Source organism: Penicillium macrosclerotiorum (genome assembly GCF_028827735.1).
Source record: "Penicillium macrosclerotiorum strain IBT 26536 chromosome Unknown utg000011l_segment0_segment0, whole genome shotgun sequence".
NCBI classification, from domain to species: domain Eukaryota; kingdom Fungi; phylum Ascomycota; class Eurotiomycetes; order Eurotiales; family Aspergillaceae; genus Penicillium; species Penicillium macrosclerotiorum.
The window spans coordinates 265,366-278,002 of NW_026643090.1; the positions used below are offsets into that span (position 1 = coordinate 265,366).

General features: G+C 49.2%; 5 protein-coding genes across 5 annotated transcripts; 3 read left to right on the forward strand and 2 right to left on the reverse strand.

Moving 5' to 3' along the window:
• Positions 1-1,184: 1,184 nt before the first annotated feature.
• Positions 1,185-2,978, forward strand: N7462_011057 (MDR family MFS transporter; the record flags this gene model as incomplete). The annotated part of the gene is made up of 3 exons (XM_057082771.1): positions 1,185-1,346; positions 1,403-1,836; positions 1,898-2,978. 3 exons carry the CDS (start codon positions 1,185-1,187, stop codon positions 2,976-2,978), a joined length of 1,677 nt encoding a protein of 558 aa, XP_056928126.1.
• Positions 2,979-3,904: 926 nt separating this feature from the next.
• On the reverse strand, positions 3,905-5,260 carry gprD (the record flags this gene model as incomplete). Its single annotated transcript, XM_057082772.1, has 2 exons — positions 3,905-4,618; positions 4,685-5,260. The coding sequence occupies 2 exons, from the start codon at positions 5,258-5,260 to the stop codon at positions 3,905-3,907; spliced, it is 1,290 nt and encodes a 429-aa protein (XP_056928127.1).
• Positions 5,261-7,569: 2,309 nt separating this feature from the next.
• On the forward strand, positions 7,570-8,025 carry aspf13 (allergenic cerato-platanin Asp F13; the record flags this gene model as incomplete). Its single annotated transcript, XM_057082773.1, has 1 exon — positions 7,570-8,025. One exon carries the CDS (start codon positions 7,570-7,572, stop codon positions 8,023-8,025), a length of 456 nt encoding a protein of 151 aa, XP_056928128.1.
• A 193-nt stretch (positions 8,026-8,218) lies between these two features.
• N7462_011060 (NADPH-adrenodoxin reductase) lies at positions 8,219-10,013 on the reverse strand (the record flags this gene model as incomplete). Its single annotated transcript, XM_057082774.1, has 3 exons — positions 8,219-9,091; positions 9,168-9,602; positions 9,720-10,013. The coding sequence occupies 3 exons, from the start codon at positions 10,011-10,013 to the stop codon at positions 8,219-8,221; spliced, it is 1,602 nt and encodes a 533-aa protein (XP_056928129.1).
• A 248-nt stretch (positions 10,014-10,261) lies between these two features.
• On the forward strand, positions 10,262-12,524 carry N7462_011061 (uncharacterized protein; the record flags this gene model as incomplete). Its single annotated transcript, XM_057082775.1, has 3 exons — positions 10,262-10,435; positions 10,491-10,679; positions 10,737-12,524. 3 exons carry the CDS (start codon positions 10,262-10,264, stop codon positions 12,522-12,524), a joined length of 2,151 nt encoding a protein of 716 aa, XP_056928130.1.
• Between the last annotated feature and the right edge of the window lie 113 nt (positions 12,525-12,637).

The following is a 12,637-nucleotide window of genomic DNA, read 5'->3' on the forward strand; positions in this document are numbered from 1 at the left end:
GTCAATCCTAGTATTCAATTAGATTCCTATTGAGGTCTATTACATCCCAGTTTATGTAAATATTCCATTTAAATCCTACTCTATAATTGTATAATCTCTTCCTATCACACTATGGTGGTAAGTTTTGCCCTCATCTTCTTCTTAAGCCGTCACCCACTGCAGCTTTTCTAATTCTTATTTTCCTGTATCTTTAGTTCTGTATCCTGATCTTGGATTGCGCTGCGTTTGCCTTTAGTTTCTGACGTTTTGTGCTGTTCTGTCCCATATATCCTTCGGTCCTCGAGGAGCGATGTTTGGGTTTGGGAGGGGGGCGCCTCCTCCCTCGCTAGATCTTAGTTTAGTGGAGCTATAATATATTAGAACTTAGACGTGATCTTCAAAATAATAGTGGGTTGAAGATGGTATAACTAATTTTACCGTCTGAAAAAGGGGTTTGGTAATTGCTACCAAGTGGTAACTCAATGAACTGTATCCGTTAGGATCATGGGCAGATGTGAAGTTGAAGTTTTATTTTGTCACGGAAGGTGAACATGCTAAGCTAGATATGATGTAGTCACATGGTATTTACATCCAATTTCTGTATCTTTATATAGAACCCCTCGTATGTGAATAAGCAACTGGTAACGAATTTCAAATTAACGCGATCAACCACTTATATAGTCTACATCCCCGCACCGGGCCTAGAGTAGGATCTCATCGAGTCTTCTCTAGATAGGATAACCTGACGATGAAATCCCTAAGGTATTCTTTCAAAAGTCCCTCAATCACGTCAGCTTATAATTCCTATTTGACCCTGTCATAGTTGTGTTTGGAATGACAAGGCAAGACGAAAAGTGTCAATGAGCAGAACAGAAATCTAAAGCATAATAAATTCAAAAGTGAGAATTATGGTATTAGATAACTATATAAGCCTTAACAAAAGACTCTTGATCGTTTCGGGGCTCTACTGGCCATTCTTACTTTAGCCCCCTATGTAAGATGTTTCGGCGCCGAAGCAAGATTATTTGTTCACGTTCGGCGCCGAGGCACATTACTTTGCGGGTCGAAAAGCGTCTTCCAAAATGTAATAAATATGCGATTTCCTCTTCTGCATGAGGAAAAAGTTGTTTTTAGGATAACATGTTTTAATTCTCAATTACATATGTCGAATTTTGGATTTTCTAGCATAAAGAGACACCCACACGATGACCAACCCTCACGAACAAGAATTTAAACGGCATGCAGATGAACCTCAACCTAGCCATGAGGCCAGACAAAAAGCTATGTCGGAGGAGCAAAATATTTCGGGTTTAAAGCTTGCCATAGTCATGGTGGCAATTGTCAGCGCCATGTTCCTTGTTGCATTGGTAAAGAACCATCTTCATTCAGTCTTTTTATGCCACATATTAATATTTCTTGGTAGGACCGAACCATCATCGCGACAGCAGTTCCTCGAATCTCCGATCAGTTCCATGCTATCAATGACATCAGTTGGTATGCTAGTGCCTATCTCCTGACGAGCTGTACGACCCAGCTTTTCTGGGGGCGCATCTATACCTTCTATTCAACAAAAATTCTCTTTGTAGTAGCTGTGGTGGTATTTGAGGTCGGTTCCATACTTTGTGGTGCAGCACCAAGCTCTGAAGTATTCATTATTGGGCGAGCGATTGCAGGAGTTGGTTCCGCAGGAATTTTCAACGGGTCAACAATCATTATCTCGCAAGTAGTTCCTTTACACAAGCGCCCATTATTTGTCGGTCTCATAGGATCTACGTTTGGTGTATCATCAATTATCGGACCGTTGCTTGGGGGAGCATTCACTGATAATGCAACATGGAGATGGTGCTTTTACATCAAGTAAGTGAGTTCTCTTCAACAAAGAGCTGCAGTTGAGCTAATGCTTTATTTTTCATCGTAGCCTTCCCATTGGAGGTCTAACTCTAGTTATTGTGGCTTTCTTTCTTCAAGCACCGCGTCGATCTACAACAGCTTCTCTAAAACGACAATTGATCCGTCTCGATCCAATCGGAACAGTATTAGTGTTTTCAAGCATTATTCTATTTTTGCTTGCGCTTCAGTGGGGTGGAACCACTTATGCTTGGGACAGTGGGCGCATTATTTCCTTGCTAATCCTAGCAGGTGTAATGTTTCTCGCTTTTGCGGCTGTTCAGATTTGGCGAAAAGAGGACGCCACAATCCCGCCACGGATCATTAAGAACCGCAGTATCCTGCTTGGTGCAATCTTTACATCTTGCATATCCGGTGCTATGATTTCTATCTTATACACTCTGCCACTCTGGTTTCAAGGGGTCAAAAACCGGAATGCAGTGCAATCAGGTATTGATAATATCCCGATGGTGCTATCTCTGGTTATTGCCAGTATTCTCTCGGGAGCAGCGGTCTCACACACAGGATACTATGTCCCATTTATGCTTGTCTCGTCAATCTTCATGGCGATTGGTGCCGGCATGATCACCACCTTCAAGGTAGACACGGGCCATCCAGCATGGATCGGGTATCAAGTCCTGTTCGGTCTAGGTCTAGGCTCAGGGATGCAGCAGCCCACATTGGCTGCACAGACAGTTTTGGATCAAGCCGATGTCTCTATTGGTGTTGCAATAATGTTTTTCTTTCAGTCCCTCGGTGGCGGTGTTTTTGTGGCGGTTTCTCAGAACCTATACACCAACTACCTGACAGATAAGCTGCTCATGGTTTCTGGCATTGACTCAAAGGCTATTTTAGAGGCTGGTGCAACCGATCTAGTGAGAATGATACCAGTAGAGAAGCTCGACGTCGTACTAGTGATCTACAATACGGCTCTTCACAGAGCTTTCTTTGTCCCGTTGGGCTTATCATGCGCGATGGCCCTACCGGCACTAGGGATGGAATGGCGCAATGTGAAACTCGAAAGCGAGAGACGAGAAAAGGAGAAACTGGGTCCGAACCAGGAGACGGAGCAGCCGGCGGCGGAAACTCCGCGCATCGAGAAAGGCAAATAAACTTTAGCTGCAAATTCAGCTAAATAACCTGCGGCTTAGGCTATATCTCCACTCTTCTTCTCACATGCACACCATCGTTCTCCCCGAGGTTTTGGAATGTTTTTGCGGAAGGTCCACTAGATCGACACATCTTAAAATTCATATATATAGCTCGTATCCAATATATAGACTTTCGGAGCTTTGCAGCTCAAAACTTTCTCTTGAGATCAAAGGTTATCGGTGGATTTGATAATTCGATTATACTTTTAAGTTCTTTGCAAGATTCATAAATTGAGGAGCTTGGCAATCTTCTCTCTTGTACCGAAGTATGCACCGATTCCCTAATCTGGTTTGTGGATCATCCTCATCCACCGAGATGAAGATCTGCCAAATGCCCCAGAACGTGTCGAATAGCGCAAGCGCGAAAACGCCCACGGTGCAGAGGCCTCCTGTCGGGAACAGGAGAAAGCTGACTGACATTGGACAGATTTGCGCGGCTGGAAAAGCCCGACTCCACTCCTCTCCACCAGCTAAGCAACGAGCTAACGTGCTGCGGTAGTAATCTGGACCCACGGCGGATTTGCAAAATCAGGGCGAAAGAGGCGAGCTTTGGAGGGAGTGGATTCGCTGTTGGATTCATCGGCGGTCGCAAGCCCGAAATTCCACAAGAATTATTGCTAATCAATGATACCATAATGTGGTCCGATGCAGAACCGCCAGTTTGGTTCCAAAATACCCACCAGGCGCACTAAATTCTGCAACCTCAGGAAGCCACTGAAGACGACAATTGAATTTGTTGAAAATAAGATTGAGCTCCTCTTAGCTCAAGTATGGAAGAAATTATGTTATTGCGGCATGTTTTGCCAGGTGGAATAAGTACAGGACGGGTCATATATACAGTGGAAGCCTTATAAGGCGATATAGAATCATTTAGCGTGAGTAAAGTCTTAGCCGCTCCGGCGCGATGTGCCATCAACTGATTCTGCCGAGGTGGCTGGCTCATGGGAGATCTCAATGGTGGTCTCCTGGTACACGGCACCGAAATTAGACATTTCCATGTCATCCTTGGGAACAATGTCCTCAGTTGAATCATCGAATGGGCTCTTTCTCGTTTCTTTATCGGCTGCAGGAATGCTTCGGCGGAATTTGGAGCCCAAGCGAGATCCCATGTTGAATCCTCCCTTCCGAGACCGATTCCCGGTACCCCCACCTGCGGTGGTAGTGATTTGGGTTTGCCATTGAGAGTCCGTAATGTCATAATTGCGATCTGTAGTGCTGTGCTCGGTATCAATGAGCAGATGACGGCGGGTCAATGTGTAGACTCCCACATCCATCAAGCCAGACAGAGCCATCAAGCAGCCCGCTACACCGAAATAGGTTTTGCTTGGAGAATCGCCCCGGGCAGTAGCCATTCGACCTGCGGCAAGTGGCAACGACAAAACCAGGTAAACCAACGGATAGATAACCATGTAAATGACGACCCGGTTGAGTCTATGCAGACTCTCTTGTTGACCTCGGCGGAGCATCTTCGATTGTGTCATACGGCGTCGGAGATAGAAGAACATGATGGCGTATAGGACGATAGTCCCGAATTCAGAAAGGAAAATCCAGATATAGTGGCCCCATAATCGTTCACTTTCGTGTTTGGGACTGATCCAACACTGCAAAGTATTAATTTTTGTTAGCTTCAAGGATAGCCATATAAAGCTCCATGGATGAGCACCTACCCAAGCAGCTTCGGAAATAACAAATGCTTCAGAGCCGTATAGACCGATGGGGATGAATCCCAGAATGAGAATGAACATCCACAGCCCTATCACACAGTACACGAAAGTATTGAATGGAAGCTGCCGGCCACGCAGAACCACAGCACCAGTATGCAAAGCAATTGAGAGAACAAACAACCCACTACCCGGGTCGCCAGTCTGGATCCACCATCCCTGGAGATAGCAAGCCGGTGTGCCAAAATGCACACTGCCCTGAGAAGCCCAATATAGACTCATAAGGAAGGCAATGGCCTGCTGCAAGTCGACAAGTAGCAGATTGTAAATGAGCACGACATACTGGTTCTTTGCGAGCGGATGCTTGTAGTACCGCTGCCAGAAGATGAATCGATAGGTAAGGAATGAAAGGAGCCCAAGCGTAGACACCAACGAGGACAGGGCGATTATACCCATAGCAGTAAAGAGCGATCGTTCACTCCCCTCAAGCGGATAGTCCTCGCGAAATTCCCAGCGACGAGCAAGAGAGCCATCGCCCCCATCGCCGTAATGGGAACGCAGGACGTGTATTAACAGGCTCATAGAAACGAGGGAGGGTGAAGGGCTGTGACTCAAAGGAGAAGCAAAACATAAATCAAAGAGGAAGGCCCACGCTTCTATAAGAGTCAGGGAGAAAGATATGGAGTACTAGAATGATAATCTGGAGGACTCGGCTCTTGATCAAGGCCATTTGAAACCGTGTCGGGGGCTGCACACATCGACGTCTCCACAATACTTCCAGGTCTTTGAAAAAAGCCTTTGTGTTTTGCTAACCGGAACCCTAGCTTCTCTCCATCAAAAGCTCCGCTCAGCGGCAAGTCGTCCTGTCAGACTCCAGTTCGGACCACGAGCCAGGGCAGACGAGGCAAATCCATGGTTCACTACCGCTGTAGCGGCCCGATAGTTTGTCAAGAGTTTGGGCTCAGGGAGAATCGTATGTCTTTTTTAGGAGAGATGGGCCAGATGAGGCTCGCGGCTGTCGCCCCCCTCTGGGCGCATTGGACGGAATTCGGAGCCTGGGAGATCCATTGGAGAGGAGATGCGCAACCTTTGGCGGGGGCCTACTCCACCGTTCAAGCGCGATAGGGTGCTTTCCATGGGATCTGAAAAATTTGGCGTCGATCGGGAGTCGGAAAAAAAGGAGTTAGGATTCGACGGCGGCTTTAGTGAAGTGTCCGCAGAAGTGGACTCCCTCGTATTGGCTTAGAAGCATATCCACCATTCTCCATCCACATCCACCGAAGAGGGGGAAAAGCCAAAAAAGCCTACCAATATCATTTGCACGAGGTCCATTGTGTGCGCTTTGACATCAAAACAATAGTCCAGCCGGTAGTCGATGCTCTCAAGGGGCCCAAAAGCCAACCCCCCAAATCATTTGAATCCTGAACTTTAAGTTGTGCCGTGTGTCCACTTGACACCGAGGGGGGGGCCGGCTTTCTGATCGGAACTATGAACTTGAAGATTGTATCCTCCGAAAATTATCCAAGTGTCATTTTCTGATCGTAGCGTTCTGGGGAGGGAGGGATGTGGAGGGGTTCTGATGATGATCCCACTTGAACAGGGAAGTATAAGAGGATAGTTTGTGCCCAAAACGTAGATTGCCCCGGATCTTCTCCCCTGGGGCCGGACAGGGTTCACCGACGAAGAACGGCGATTGAATTTGTGTGGAGGTCCGGAGCAAGGTTTTCATCGGAAAACACGGATGGCGACCAATGACTCTCTACATGTCGCAAATGCAACCAAGTCCCTGGGACGATCGGCCGTGGCGCTCAGGAGGAATCAGATCCAGTTACAATATATTGTCACTATAGAGGGAGTTTCTTTGAGGACTATCTGGGAAGATCTCTCAAAGAAACTATTGCCCAAGGTTGAAAATGAGCAAATTCTGTTGGCGATGGATAATCTGTATAGTTGCGATCTCTAGAGCTGACTGCAACGATAATTACTCTCTCCCATACCTGCTTAGATGTTGCAAACTAAAACAACTATAAATTTAAGGCGCAGAAGGTATGAAGAGTCTTGAATCATCAGTATGTCCTCACATTTCAAGCAAGTGTCTCCGTGGCGCAATCGGCTAGCGCGTCTGACTGTTAATCAGGAGGTTGGAAGTTCGAGCCTTCCCGGGGACGTTTCTTTTTGTTCTTTTTTTTGTTTTGTTTTCCAATCGACTTTTTTTGGGTGATCTTTTCGGTCTGTATTTTTCTGCTTCTAACTTCAGGGTTTGACTCCTTCAAGCTGCATTTTGCCCGGCTCTGACTCACATGCCCCTCGATCCGGCCTCGTTTCCTAATATTCCCATTCCGTCTATGATGAAAATGCAACCTCAGGTCATTCGGAAGTAAACCGGCACCGCACATATCACCACTCGGGTACACCTGCGAGTACACCGTGACATGGAAAACAAGAAAACAAGAATAAAGGCGACCCGCGACATAGACCAGTGCGGCAAGCTGCAGATGATCTCCCTCAGCCACATTATATCCCTCTCTCCGGCCCAGCATCTGGCGGTTCCAAGTCCCAATGTCTCAGTCCAGGGCTCGGCGACCGCATTCTCACGCCCCGCACGGGAGGCCTACCTGTCGTCTCCGCTCTTCACCATTGCGGCCAGATCAATAGGAGGGGATGAATCAACAGTATCCGCTGGGTGTCTAAGACCTGCACCGGTTGCAGTCGGTTTCGATATCTCACCACAAATGACAGTGTGCCTGGGTTGCCTGACATCTGGTTTGTAGATATATAAATCGAGGGTTCGACAGCGAAATATAGATTGATAGAACGAAGCAACACGCCCATCTCTTCAACGCATTTTTTTTGAACCTAGCTAAACCCCCCATCCACTTCTTTACTTCACAATGAAGTCTTTTATTGCCTTAACTTGCGCCATTCTGGCCACTTTCGACCTCGCCAGCGCCATCCCTGCCCCAAGCGATGCCGTTGCAGATTCCGGGTCAGTTTCGGTCTCCTACGACCCTGTCTACGACGTCTCGGCCTCCTCAACAGACACTGTGGCATGTGGGAGTCAGCTGGATACTCAATATTCCACCTTCGGCTCTCTGCCCGGATTCCCTCGCATTGGCGGTGCGCTGACCATCCCCGATGGCACGAGCTCCAACTGCGGCAAATGCTATTCGCTGCACTACGCAGGCAACGGGGTCGACGAAACCATCAACGTTCTGGCCATCGATACTGCCCCCGGTGGCTTCAACATTGGCCTTCAGGCCATGAACCAGCTCACCGATGGCCAGGCCGAGAAGCTGGGCCGCGTGACGGCTACTTACACCGAGGTTGATATCTCCGAGTGCGCCTGATGGGGAGCTCAAAATGGCAACAGCATTGGATAGAGAGAGGAAAGTGATTATGAATGCATAGTTATATGAGATATGATAGTACATGGATCCTCTCATGAGGGGAGGAGATGGTTGGGCCAGTGATATGTCGACCAGGATGTCTAAAGTGTTAATATACATAGCGTACAATGGTCAATCAATGAACTTCGTTCAATCAGTCAATCACCTCCAACATATCTTCCACTCGACCAAACTTATCCCGAGCCTTACCCTTTTGCTGCCCACGCTCCCGCTCAACAGCATCGATGCGTTGCCAGTCTTGCCAAGACGTCGGGCGAAGACCAAGGCGTGCAGCCTCCGGCTTGACCCCGTCCCATCCCAGACCGCTACTATTTTCAGGAGTATTGAGTAAGGTTCCCGAGCTGCTGTGGCTAGCCAGATCTTGGATCAGAGTGTCTGCCGTGGTAAAGGCATCTGTCATCGTCGAGGCAATCACTCCGGTCGGGCCGCGCTTGACCCATCCGGCGCAGTATAAGCCAGGTAGAGAGGATATTAACGAGCCGTCCGGTAATTCCCGGGGCTCGCCATCTCCTGAACGACCTTTGACTCGACCAAACCCGTCATTGGGAATTACACCACGCTTGGCATCAAACTGAATACCCAGATCCTCGAGGCCAGGCAGGGGCAGGGATTTGTAACCCACACTACGGAAAAAAACGCTCGAAGAGAGATTGACCATAGCTAGCTTTCCACTTGATAGATATTTGGGAGATACCTTAGCGCTCGGGCTGTGGGGGTCGGCAGGGTCGAGCTCATTGCGAGAGAATTTGGTATGTGAGAGATGGTAAGGGTGAATAGGAGACCAGTGGAGTGAGTCGGGCGAGAGAAGAAAGTCCAGCGACCAAGATTTGGTCGCCGTCTGGGGATCATTGGCGGAGCCTTTACCAAGGAGTTGCATCAATCGCTTCTGCGCGCGGGGTAGGCCATTGATCACTTCCTCGGGAGGGAAGACATCTTTCGGGATCGGGTCAAAGGAGACAGAAGGAAGCTGAAGGAGTTCACGCACTTCTTTGATAGTGAACGAAGCCTTGAGTCAAAAGAGACATTAGTAGGTAGTTCTTGTAGGGGGTGTTGGTTAGCTGTGATATCGACTCTATACTGACCTGGAGGGGTCCTCGGCGACCAACCACTCGCACGCGTTTGATTTTGCTTCTGGATAGTGTTTCCAGGGCATAATCCGCTATGTCGGTATTCTTGAGCGCATCTACACCCGACAGAAGAATTCTAGCCACATCGAGGGCCACATTTCCTTGTCCGACAATAACAGCATCTTCGCCGCTAGTCAGGTCCGGCTGTAGATCCCGATGTTCCGGTAAACCATTGTACCACCCCACAAAGGCACGGGCCGAGTAAACACTGCGAAGAGCTTGTTCTCCAGGGATCTCCAGTTCTTTGTCCTTTGAAGCTCCGTACGCGAAGAGAATAGCATCGTAATGTGGCTTAAGCGCGGCGAGGGGCAGGTCATTCCCGAGGTCGATATTACCGACGAAGTTGAAGCGGGGAGACGTCGCGACTTCTGTGAATTTGTCTTCGCAATTCTTTTTTGTGAAGAGGAAGAATCAGTTAGTCCAAAATGCTATTAACCTCAACCAATTGCACTTGTTCCGGACCATAATCCATCTGTTCGCATCGACTTTTACGGTGGATGTGCGTACCTTCACTTCGGGATGGTCCGGGGCTACACCATATCGAGCGAGCCCAAATGGTACGGGAAGTTTTTCATACATGTCAACCATGGCACTTTGCTCTTTGCTTAGGAGGCGTGCGGCCGCGTAGAATCCCGCTGGTCCAGAGCCCACAATAGCAATGCGGGGAGAGCGGCTATCGGGGGCGGCATGGCTGCTCAGACGCCGAGATACTGAGTAGAACGCCGATGTTCTCACCCGTGGAGTGGAGCGATGAGACAATCGCGCTGTACACTGGGCACAGACAAATGTGCGGTCTAGCATGATTCGAGGCTTGTAGGGAGTAACAAATGTATCATTCGGACCTGTCGGTTACATTATCGCCGGCTTATCGGGACTGTTGACACGTGATCTTACGTGGTTGCCGGGCCGACTATCGTGTTGACAGCCGCACTCCGCATTGCTCAGCTCTCGAACCGCCATCAGTTGCCGTCAGATCGCATTCCTCCATTAGTTGCCCACATTCCCTTTAATTCTCGCGTGGATTCCACGGGAGCACTTCAGTCGCTACCATGGGCAGGTCGTCGCCTCCATTCCTTTACGATCGTCCATCTACCTACACCTTCTATGGCCCGACCGACTCGGGGTTCAACCCAAAAGCAGTGACGGAGGCAAGCCGGACTCGCGTGCCACCGAAACAGAAGCTCGAAGGGCCTTTGGTCAACATTAATCGACATCCCGACTCGGTATGCATTATAGTCCTCCTGGAAGCATTTATATCATTTCTAATTGTAGCCACAGTGGGGCAGCTTTGAATCCAAGTCGACGTGGAGTCCCATGAGCCACAAAACAAAGGACAGAGTAAAATATGCGCGAGGAACACAGCTTGGATTGCGTGTGGTTGCTCTACTGGGTGCACTTGGGTCTCTCTTTTGCTCCATAGTCATCAAAAATGTTGCGGTGACTGCTATTTGGATCATTCGGGCTGGAGTGAGTGCGGTCGGACTATCCGTTGTCTCTAGGGCCTTTTTACTGACTTTTGAATAGCCAATCGTCGCAATTCTCCACACAATCTATGCTATCTATCATCTTTGCCGCTCTCCGGTAAATCGTCCTCCAGCTTCCCAGGCCAGCTATGGACTCTTTGCCTCCACTCTCGATGCGGGGCTAATTCCGTTCTACGTGTTTACCGCTTTTATGGCACATGGAGAGTGGACCACCGATGCCTACCAGTGGGGCACTCTATTTGAAAATAGCAATGCGACGACGGAGGTAGCAGAGGCCACATTTTTATGTGCCTTGGTCAACGGCGGATTGCATCTCGTATCGCTTTCCCTGTCGATCTTTCTAGCCATCATCTTCCGGAAGATCTCACAGCTACCTCCGGATATGAACCCGTTGGAAGACAATCTAACTGCACGCCCCCGCAGGAGCCACAAAGGAGTCGAAATAGATGAGAAGCATATGAGTTCATCTACGCTACATTCAAATCTGGAAGACCCTCTTATCGGCCCACCTCGCTCAATGCCATTCATGCACACGCGCGGCCAATCTTTGGCTGGCAACTTCAACTCTGGTTCAATGGACATGACTGACAAGCGCCAGTCTCAGATCTCAGCCCAAGCACATCACTTGTCCTACATGGAACCATCGAGCCCGGATATGCTATTCCACCAGCCACCCAGCCAGCCATACGACATCACCTCGCAGACTCCGGCTCCAGAATATGGAAATGTCAGCATGCACTCGCCAAAGTTTGTGAGCCCCAGTATCCAAACACGCCATCTGGAATCTCGAACTGCGGACAGATCGAACTCTGTAAGCCCCATGTCGGATAATTGGGTTGCATACTCGGAGCGGTCTCTTTCCCCCATGAATGAAGCCAACGATAAGAATGACAATGCGCTCCGCCAGTCATCTTCGGTGTATAGTCGCCGGACTACTTCAACTGCCACCTCACAAGGTGGCAATGGCATTCGAGACTGGTTTTCATACGGCCAAAAGCCCGCAAGCATCGCAAGCGCGATCCCAGAAGATACCCGAGGAGAATATGCATCACTAGCGATGCACGAGTTCTATGGAAATGATGAAGAGAAGCATGAACAGGATCTGGGTGACCGACGCTTCAACATCTTCCCTGATCCTGCAGAGCACGACCACGATGACGATGACGAGCCTTCTCACGGCCTCCCCTTTAACCCGCTAATGCTAAACCCGCCAACCCCGCAACCTGTCCTCACCGAAGAATCCGAAGATACAGACCCAGTGCGACGCAGCGCATTGGGGGAGAACCCGAGCATCTTTAACTCAAAGGCCCAGGTCATTGTACCCCGTGAAGATGCCAATTCCTCGCCAAGCAAGGGACGCTATTATGGTGACCTTGAAGAGGAGGGTAAGCCAGGCCTCGACCTGTCCCGCGAAATCAGTCGTCAGGAGGAAATGTCCCGCAAACCGACCAAGCTCTCAAAGAAACGCAACAAGAAGATGGCGGCATACCAATCGCTCAAGAAAAACGACAGCGATGACGAAGGTCACCTAGACTCCCAGGTTCCATCTTCAAATGACGTCGCCGAAGTGGACCGCAAGGGTCGTATCGTGAGCAACTCTGGTGCCGACACCACGCGCCTTGGCCTTGTGGGCGGTGTTGGTGCGTCCTTATCTTCATATGGCAGCTATATCGCCGGCCTGGGTGTAGGCCGACGTCGCGATGTGAGCGGCAAAATGGCCGAGGAAGGCCGAGGAGGCAAGCCGCTTGAAGAAAGCGCTCATCAGAGTGAAAACCAGAAACCTGCACCTATCCGGGCTGCAGGCTGGGCACGGTTTGCCGGTCTGTGATTGAATAAATCGAGTGATTATTTGGATGGGATATGGAAGGAATCATCTCTTGAGCTGGATACGGAGTTTTACAACTTGTGTTTCATGAACGGCATGTAGCGATCTTTATTTCT